Source organism: Corythoichthys intestinalis, chromosome 11, assembly GCF_030265065.1.
Source record: "Corythoichthys intestinalis isolate RoL2023-P3 chromosome 11, ASM3026506v1, whole genome shotgun sequence".
Lineage (NCBI taxonomy): Eukaryota > Metazoa > Chordata > Actinopteri > Syngnathiformes > Syngnathidae > Corythoichthys > Corythoichthys intestinalis.
In genome coordinates, this window is record NC_080405.1 from 8,205,184 (window position 1) to 8,215,708 (window position 10,525).

At 37.9% G+C, this 10,525-nt stretch overlaps 1 protein-coding gene across 2 annotated transcripts in view; it reads left to right on the forward strand.

Annotated features, from left to right (window-relative positions):
* LOC130924167 (uncharacterized) overlaps positions 1–10,242 on the forward strand; it is a 34,780-nt gene extending 24,538 nt beyond the window's left edge. For both annotated transcript variants that reach the window (XM_057850570.1, XM_057850569.1), the window contains 2 exons: positions 2,913–3,117; positions 3,208–10,242. In XM_057850570.1, coding sequence (XP_057706553.1) covers positions 2,913–3,086 — 174 coding nt within the window. In that variant the 3' untranslated portion in view covers positions 3,087–3,117; positions 3,208–10,242. The remainder of the gene's footprint in view (positions 1–2,912; positions 3,118–3,207) is intronic.
* Positions 10,243–10,525: the final 283 nt, after the last annotated feature.

Here is a 10,525-nt window from a genome sequence, read left to right on the forward strand (position 1 = left end):
GAACATGTGGATCAGTTGATCTTCCTCAAGAAAAATCTGCCCTTCAAAAAAGATATAGACAGTGATGAGGAATAAAAAAATGTGGAATCACAGGGATAAGACTTTGCTGTGTATAAGGTTAAAGTAATGATTATAGGCCCGTCTGTCTAAAATGCCATGTTTTTATTCCCCCATTTATACCAGTGGTAACGCATAATTTATTATTTATTTATGATAACACTAGCAGGTTTAATTATTTTTTTCTAGAGCTGCTGCATATAATGAATATTTTTTGCTTGCAAGATGTTTACGTTGAAAGTTTGTACTTAAATTACTTACCTATTGTGTTCAAAACACCAGGAAATGCAGTAATTAAATTACTGCACTTTATTGTTATCTGTCACTAGAGTTTTATTTTATTATCAATCCCATCCAACAAAATGACGGTCATATTGTAAGCTTTATTTTTTTTTCATAAAAAAATAAAACATAACATTGGTATGAAATTTTGTTTTTTAATTTAATCTTTTTTTATATGTTTAAAATACTGTACGAACACACACAAATGTTTACTATCGTATCGTTTTCACTCTGTATCGAACCGTATCGTTCTTAAACTATCGAATCGTATCGAATCGCTTGGCTTTAAAAATGTATCGTTTTTTAATCGAATCGTAACCTGTGTATCTAGATACATATCGAATCGGCTTCATGGCAGAGATTCCCAACCCTACTTTATACAAGCTTTATACAAGTCGACAATCCTTGATCGTAGGTCTTCAGACAGCTCTTTTGATCAAGCCATGATGCACATCAGACTATGCTTCTCATCAAGACAATTCTTACCAGGTGTGTGTTTTATAGGTGGCAGGGCAGCTTTAAACCACTCATCAGTGATTGGGCACACGCATGACTTAAATTGTTTGGTAAAAATTGGTTTCAATTGCTCTTTAAGTCCTATTAGGCAGAGGGTTCACTTACTTATTTTTCCCCCTTCTGTGATTTTTTTTTGCATGCTATTCTCATTAAAAAATGAAAACCCGTAAATGTTTGGGTGGTTTTAGTTAAAGCAGACACTGTTTTTTCATCTGTGTGATTTAGTCAAAGATCAGATCACATTTGATGGTGATTTTATGCAGAAATGTGAGAAACTCCAAAAGGTTCAGATACTTTTTCATACCACTGTAACAAAGACACAGGTGGTCCCCGGGTTACGACATACCTGACAGACGTGATTTCGACTTGTCTGCCATTTTGTCTCCAGTGGTCTTTTTTTGGGTTTTTTTTCCCCCACGTAAACAGTACCTCACAGTATCTTCCTTTTTACTTTATTTTATTAATATGACTGTTCTGCACTTTGCTGAAATGTGTATTTGATTATAATGTTTGGCGCAGGAAGGTAGCACTTACGCATGCGCACACAAATAAGAGCGCATTTGCTCCCACAAAGAAGTCGCGCACTCGAGAGAGGGAAATAGATACAGCTTAGCCCGCTGTCTAGCTAGCATTTAGCTCCAACGTCTTGCCGAGAACAGTACAATGACGTATAATACATGTTTTTGGATAGTTATTTTGAGATTTAGAGGGTATTTAAGGGTACTTAAAGGGTGAATTCATATTTACGCGGAAATACGGGTCACGTCACCAGCGTAGGAACGGAATTCGTTTGTAAATTAGGGACTACCTGTACTAGTCCTGCTCAAAAAATTAGCATATTGTGATAAAGTTCATTATTTTCTGTAATGTAACCATTTACCAGTGGTTTTGGCACTGTGAGCAGGTGCCAGGTCGTGCTGAAAAGTGAAATCTTCATCTACATAAAGCTTTTCAGCAGATTGAAGCATGAAGTGCTCCAAAAACTCCTGATAGCTAGCTGCATTGAGCCTGCCCTTGATAAAACACAGTAGACCAACACCAGCTGCTGACTTGGCACCTGGCATGCAAAATTTGCTTTCATCTGAAAAAAGTATTTTGGACCACTGAGCAACAGTCCAGTGCTACTTCTCTGTAGCCCAGGTCAGGTGCTTCTGCCGCTGTTTCAGGTTCAAAAGTGGCTTGACCTGGGGAATGCGGCACCTGTAGCCCATTTCCAGCACACGCCTGTGCACGGTGGCTCTGGATGTTTCTGCTCCAGACTCAGTCCATTGTTTCTGCAGGTCCCCCAAGGTCTGGAATCGGCCCTTCTCCACAATCTTTTTCAGGGTGCGGTCACCTCTTCTGGTTGTGGAGCGTTTCCTGCCACACTTTTTCCTTCTCTCAGACTTCCCACTGAGGTGCCTAGATACAGCACTCTGGGAACAGCCTATTCGCTCAGAAATTGCTTTCTGTGTCTTAGCCTCTTGCTTGAGGGTGTCAATGATGGCCTTCTGGACAGCAGTCAGGTCGGCAGTCTTGCCCATGATTGCGGTTTTGAGTAATGAACCAGGCTGGGAGCTTTTAAAAGCCTTAGGAAGCTTTCGCAAGGGTTTTGAGTTAATTCGTTGATTCAGATGATTAGGTTAGTAGCTTTTTTAGAGTACCTTTTCATGATATGCTAATTTTTTTAGATAGGGATTTTTGTTTCTTCTGGACTTTTTTTTTGCCAAAGTCATTAATATTAAAACATAAAACGTTTGAACTACATTTATCAGTTTGTATGTTTATCAGTACATTACAGAAAATAATGAACTTTATCACAATATGCTAATTTCTTTTAGAAGGACCAGTATATTGATTATTGGCAGGAGCATATCGATAATGTTTTGGGATACAAACTTTCACAATATATCACCATTTCAATATTTTGTCACACTCCTACTCAGCAACTGCATTTTTTTTGTGTCCAGTACCAGTACTTGACTTTTAATTTCATGTTATGGCCATATGTCTTAATTGAGTAAAAAATCTAATGCCAACCAATTTCTTCATTCGACCTGAAAAATGGTGTTTTACAGTCTTCCCAGCCTGGACATGAGGTCGCTCCTGCTCCGTCCGTGGCACTCGCTTTTCCGCCTTCGGATGACGACCCCAAGTTTGAGCTGAAAGGGTTTCGCTTTTCCTCCGACCCTCCGCTCTCGTCTGACTCCACTTTCGCCAGTGTTTACACCTCCGATAAGCTGAACTTCTGAGAAGCTTGCGACGACTACTACACTACTGCAGGTACTCATCACGAGGTGCATGCTTCCCATCAGACGAAAAACTAAACACTGTCAAGTGTACCTGAAAGTATGTGTGGCTTTCTTTCAACAGGGAAAACATGGCCGTGTCATCAGTGTCAATTCGTTTCGTGACGTGTTGTCTGGCGCAGCATCGGTGGATCCCAGACATACAAAAAGGAACTAAAGGGATGTTGCAGGTGGTCTTCGTATCGTATCAGGAAAAAAAAAGTAGTCCCTCATCTCACAAACGCGGTCAGAAAGACGCAGAGCAGAATTGGTGCACGTGTTCTGTAAGAAAATAGATTAAGAAATGAAACACTGCTGTGCGATAAATGTTAAAGACAGAAAATCAGCACATTTTCCTATGCAAATCCCACCTAAGAAGGCCAAAACTGTGAGTCGTACGTTAAAGGTGCTACGAAATGGTGACCATGTCAAAAAATGACTGTACTCTTGCTGTCTTTTACCATTTCATAGGTATTCCATGCAAAACAATGCCTCAGGGAACGCCCACTTTTTGTCAGCAACTGACCTTTCGCAAACTCCACCTCCTAAACGGCCATTGACCAATCATACATTCTAGAGACCGTTGTTAGGCTGCGTTCAGACTGCAGGCATGTCTGATTCCAATCGGATTCCTGCTCAAATTTGATTTTCAAGGCTGATTGTTCACACTATCTTTAGCAAGTTTCCAAATCAGATTTGGGCCTGTCCAGACTGGGCATATTATTGACACACCTGACAAGTGGCTGTGGCAACGAAGGGTGCTGTGGCAGCAGAGAGTGACGTCATAAACGGTAAAAACTGGACTTGTCCGATAATTACTTTACCAGTAGCTGATATCCCGATATTATCCAACTCGAGGGTTGCGGCTATCGTTTAATCTATCAATTAGTTAGTTCAAATAATCGAGTAACCGGATTATGAGCATTTAATGCGTTGCAGAATAAATTTTAGAATATGTTAAACAAACAAGTGTTTATGTTAGCAATAATAGTTGTTTTGTCTTGTTAAGATTACACTTTCAAAAGCGCATTAGATGCGAATGCAAAATAAAATTCCTTAGTGTTTTTTTTTTTTCAAACGATGCAGAACTGCTCTTTTATTTCACATGAGCAATAAAAGCATTTATAAACAAAACACCTGACCCTAGCCTCAAATGATACAAAAATAAATAAATAAATGAGGTTCTATGTACAACAAAGAACAATTGGCTAACTTGCAAAGCAAAATTCCTCTAGCTTAAATGCTAAAAAAAAAAAATTATGCTCTTAATAAATCGTTGAAACACATATTCCCACTAAATCCAAACTAAATAACAAATGTCGTGCTGCAGCTATCGATTATTTTTGTAGACAATTAATCTATCAACTAGTTAGTTCCAATATTCAAGTAATCGGATTAGGAACATTTAATGCGTTGCAGAATAAATTTTAGGAGATGTTAAACAAAGGCTTGCTAAGTTTGCACATTCAAAAGAGCATTAAAGACGTATACAAGATAAAATTCAAGAGTGTTTCTTCATAGTGCAGAATTGTACTTGGATTTTAACATAAAATACCTGAGATTAGCATTAAACAGTATTTGAAAAAAAAAAATCAATGAGGACTCAATGACAACAAAAGAACAAAGAACTGGCTAACTTCGACAAAGTCTGCTAGCTTAAATGCAATAAAATGCTTACTTTTTTTTTTTTTTAACAAAACTTTTAACAAATTGTTCAAACACATAGTCCCTCAAAAACGGCAAAATATACCTAACTAATACGTAACTAAAATACGAATGTAGTTTTATTATATATTATTTAGCTTATATTGGTCTTAACAGGGAGCAGCTTAATTCAGCCATGTTAAATGAGTTATGCCATATTCACTGTTGCCACTAGATGCTAGCACTTTCAAAACAAACCATTACAATGCCACTCTTAATTAAACGAGTAATCGAAGGAGCAAAATTTTGATTCAAAGCTTTTTCCTAATCGAATTCCTCAAGTTAATCGATTAATCATTGCAGCACTAAACAAATGCATAAACAAACATATTAGCTCAAACAAAAACATACCTTGTGTTTGTTCTTAACAGGGACCAGCTGGATTCCGCCATGTTAGACGAGTTATGGCAAATTTACTGTTGCTATTAGAGGGCAGTGTATCCACTCAAAAAAAAACTAAATGCAACACTTCCTAATCAAACAATTATAACATCACGCTAAGTAAACAAATCCTCAAAGCAGCAAAATTTGATTCAGGGATTTTTCCGAATCAAATTAGTCGAGTTAATTCATTGTTGCAACGCTATCCAACTCCAAAATTACGATGCAGATATCAAATTGTTGCAGTCCATTCTATAAATCAGCTAACATTAAAATGCGATGCTTCCACTATTTAAATAAACATAGCGTCCTAATAAGCGCGTTGAATATATTTTGTTTTTATTTTTCATGTAACAATTTGTGAAGGGACACCTTAGTATCCCAACCGTTTGCCTCGATAGATAGATTTTGCCTAATTTTGGAGGATGTTGCACTTGTTTTGCTCCAGGATAAATCACTTAAAACACTCCGGTTTACGTCTAGGGTCACAAAGCTTGCCAGCTTAGGAGCTGTAATTAATGGATGGGGGTGGGGTGGGGTCTTTTGTCAATGAATTTGAAGGTCAATTGATGATCATGCCCAGCTTTCTAGTACTGCGTTAGCTAGTACATGTTGACAGAATGACAGAATGTTCAGTGGTAACAAGAAAATAGAAAGCCTATGGATTAGCGTGCTAGCAGACAGCAAAAGCTGCAGCTTGTCCTCGGTGTGACATCAATCCTTTTGGAGATTTTTTAGAAGGTGGGGCCGAGGCAGCCGAGAAAGGAAGACTACTTTCGTTTTTATTTTGGTGGATTTGTGTCAAAAATATGGTCTGCTATCATTTTAAAGTCACTTGTTTATCATTTCATAGCACCTTTCAAACTCTCAACTGTGAGGCAAATATGCTAAACACTTGGACCACTGTGCTGCCGCTTTGTGTTCATACAGCAGGTAAATGTGTCGGTTGACTTTAACTCAACAAGTGTCATTGATCTCAAAAGCTGTCAGTGGCATGGGATGAGCTAAAATGAGCGGTGATCCTAAGCGTAATCACGTTACCGTCAAGTGTTGCTTCATGTTGGAATGTAAAATGTGTTCTTGTTCATGCTAACTTTCTGAGGCCTCAGGTCACATTTGCCGAGCTCGTTTATGAGCACTGCTCTCAAATCACTACCGTGAAGTTGGCCCCCCATCTAACGCTAATTTTTATAAAAATGATGTGAATCGTTTGTGCTGTAAAAAGTTTCGTTTATGCTATCATCATTTTTAAGATATATACTGTATATATATACAGTAATTCTTCTGTAGGTCAATCTGAGGTCAACCAGCCCCCCATTTTGATTAAAAATGGCTAAAAATTGTGTCACTTGCTTCGTTTGTTCTGGTTTGAACTGTAAGAAGTTTTGTTTTTGCTGCTATAGTTATTGAGATATAAATTTTGAGTGATGACATCACGCAGCCCCCCCGCCCCCATTTATTGCAAAGTGGACCCGAAATGGTGCCATCCATTTATGCTTGTTTGTTCTGTAAAAATTTTCGTTTGTGCTGCTATTGTTTTATAGCTATTGAGATATTGTTTTCGAGTGATGACGTCAATTGCAGCCCCTCTGTCGCAGCTGACGGAGTGTAAGAACTCTCTCAAAAACAGAGGGGTATCCCAACAACAAGTGCAAACGAATGGCACCCCTATGGGTCCATTTTGTGGTAAATGGGGGGATGCGAGTCACGTTATCACTCCAAAATAATATCTCAAGCCCCCATTTACAGCAAAATGGACCTGAAGGCATGCCATTTGCGACGTTTGCGCAGAAGTGGTTAGAGTAGCCAAAACCTTTACACGAAGTTATCTATATGAACTGTTATTATTATAATGTACTATAACCTATTACTAAGGTAGTGCCAAAAAATCAATTATTAGATGCATCGCGATTCGACACGCGACGATTCGATTACGATTCATACTGTAAATGTTCAAAAACGATGATTTTCCCCAATAACGTAACCTTTAACGGACGCACGCACAACATTATGATGGATGCTGCTGGTTACTGAGCGAGAGATTTACCGTAATTTCCCGAATATAAGGCGCACCCGTGTATAATGGGCACTCCAAATTTACTTGTAAAATCTAGGGGAAATTATTGTACCCGTTTATAACGCGCACCCTAGTATTAGCACCAATAAATAGAAGAATACAAGAAAACAAGAGCTTGTGTACAGATACAGAAATGTCATTTTACTGACTGTTGAAACACAGCACAAGCATAGCACATTGGTAGTTCAAAACATTACCTTAAACTGACATTAGTTACGGTAATAATATGATTTGACAACTTCTCCAGCTTACCAGAATCTAGGAGAAAACAAAAAAGATGTGACTTTTCTTTTAAAGGCTGCTGTATAACTTGCTCGTTTCATCATGATGAATAAGTGTTTCTTCCATGGAGTGATACGGTAAAATGAAAGTGAGAACGTAAGTCGGAAATCTGTGAGAGCTCATCGCTGTCAACGCGACAGTAACAATAGGAACTATTGTTATTTGGGTTTGAGTTTCCCGAGGGACAGATATAGTTGACGGACACAGGAAGTCTGTGCTTTGTTACGGTCCGAGTTGCGGAGCTGCAATAAACGTTGACTCAAATGAGTCCAAGAAACTAAATTCTGTGCTTTATGAAGAGTGAAAAAAGCTGAATTTCACACAGATGAAATCATTCAGCCGATCAGAGTAAATTATCTTATATTTGTATTATATAGTGGTTGGCAGCGGGTCGCTGCATACGTTTCTTCAACACAACGTGGCCGTGTCAATAAAAAAAAATCGGTTTATGTATATATATATATATATATATATATATATATATATATATATATATATATATATATATATATATATATATATATATATATAATGTGTAATATATATGTATATTTCTGTCTCCATCCATTTCCCCGTTTATAATGCGCATCATGATTTTACAAGTTGATTTTGGGGGGAAAAAGTGCGCGTTATATTGGAGAAATTACGGTACTCCTTTTCAGAACCCTGGGAAATAAATTTGTGTATGAGACAGGCAGGGATCCTGCGGTTGCGCTTCTGTGCGCAAGTTATTTTTTAGAGGGAGAGAGAAAGAGAAATAGTTTGTTGCTCCTTGTCTTTCAGTTGTTCAGCAGTAGGTTCAAGTCGTGTTAATTGGAAAAAGTCCTAAGTGTTTTGCTAAGTCCCATGTCCATCTATCAGAGGTGAGTACACGGACCCTCTTGAAACTGTTTAGCCTTTATTGTTGTCGTTTTTGAGATGTTACTAGTTAGCGCCAAGCGCTATGCTAATTAGCGACTTCGCTAACATGTATTTCCATGTCAAGTTGTGCATTGTTGGTGGTGTACATAAGTTACTCGAAGTTAAGTACAACAGTAACAGTTTAAGGGCAGCTTTTCGTCATATGGGCATGTTTCCATTGTTCCTGTTGAATCATTTGGATATTTTAAATAAATCCTGGGCATAAATTTGTTTGGCTTTATTAATAAGCAATGTATGATGTATGGATAACCGTGATCATCGTCAATACCGCGATCATGTGTCAATAATCGAATCGTAGCATCCTCTCTGGAAAAAAAGGTCAAATCTAATATCTAGAATAAAGAGGAAAAATGTAATTAATAATTTTGCCTAAAGTAGCGGAGTAAGAGTAGCGTTTCTTCTTCCCAGATCTACTCAAAGAAAAGTAAAAAGTGTGGCTACTCTTAGAAATACATTGTTTTCAAAATGTTACTCAAGTAAATGTAACTGAGTAAACGTAACGCGTTACTACACACCTCTACGTTTGCGGTAGTTGATGGGACACCCCTCGCTTATTGAGAGAGTTGGTACGCTCCGTCAGCCGTGGGAGTTGGATACGGAAAAGCTGCGATTTACGTCATCACTCGAAATTAACATTTCAATAGCTATAAAACGGTAGAACAAACGAAAAGTTTTACAGCACAAACTTAGCATACACGAATAGCACAATTTTGGGTCCATTTTGAAATGAAATCGGGGCTGCGTGACGTCATCACTCCCAATTACAACCTCAATAACGAAGGAGCACAAACCAGCACAAACGAAGCCTAAACGATTGACATGATTTTTAGCCATTTTTCTTCAAAATGGGTGGCTGGTTGACCTCAGATTGACCATAAAGGAATTTGTAAATATCTAAAACAGGATCGCAGCACAAACAAAACTTTTTACAGCACAAGTGATTGACATCATTTAATATAAATTTGCGTCTGATTAGGGGCCAACTTCACGGTGGTCTCAAATTGGCCTCAGCACTGCACTTCGTATCACTTCGTATTCATGTACTTTGGTTTTGGGTGCCTTAGAGCCTAAGCTAGTGTCATGTCTGTGCGATCTTCAACTTCTCTTAGGAAAGAAAATGCATTTTGTTTGTTGTATGATCTTGTATGCTGACACTTTTTAGAAATACCACTTGTATTTTACTCTGTAAATGTCGTCATTTTGGTACCAACGTAAATGTGTACTTAAATTGTTTTGAGTATACGAAAGTAGAAATTGTTACTCTAACATTGTTTTGATGTCAAAAGCAAAATCCTCAGATGCATCGGACCAATGTTGTTTAACCAAATCAACAATACCTGTGCCTGATTTTACAAAAAGAAAAGTAGCGAACAGCGTCTCATTATTATTTAATGGACTTTAAAAAGCCATTGTCGAACGTGGAAAGGCTTAAATCAGACATTTTAAGCCTTGAGTGAACAGAACACGCCTCATACGAAGTCAAGTTTAGGAATGAACATACTACCTCATCTTTGGAAAAAGTTACTGGTCTTTTCTTTCTTTTTAAATCAAAACCAAAACCTTACTGCCTTTTCATAACAAATGCCGTTGACTCGTTAAATTTCTCTTTTCGCTATTGTAAATGCTCTCAAAATATATCTTGTGCTTGCATGTGCACTATTTGCTTTCATTTGCTTGGGACTGTTTTTGTGGAAAGATGTTTCATGGTGAAATGTTTTATCTAACAAAAGTGTACATTAAAGCTACTAAGGCCCGTTGGCTTCTCAATTTTGGGGGTCCTTTCACACACTGTGTATGAATCTCACCTTACTGTGCTATAAAGCTCAGCTGTTCAGATCATTTAATTTGACCATAGAATGCATAAAAAAAATACAATTTAGATTTAATTCATTGTGGAGCTAACAGTTTTGACTTTTTTTTTAACCTTTTCAGGGACACGACCGTGGACATCAACTCAAACGTTAGCATTAGCTTAACTCATTCACCGCTAGCCCAGGTCACATAGTATGTGTCGCAAAAGTTGGTAAAAGAGAAAAAT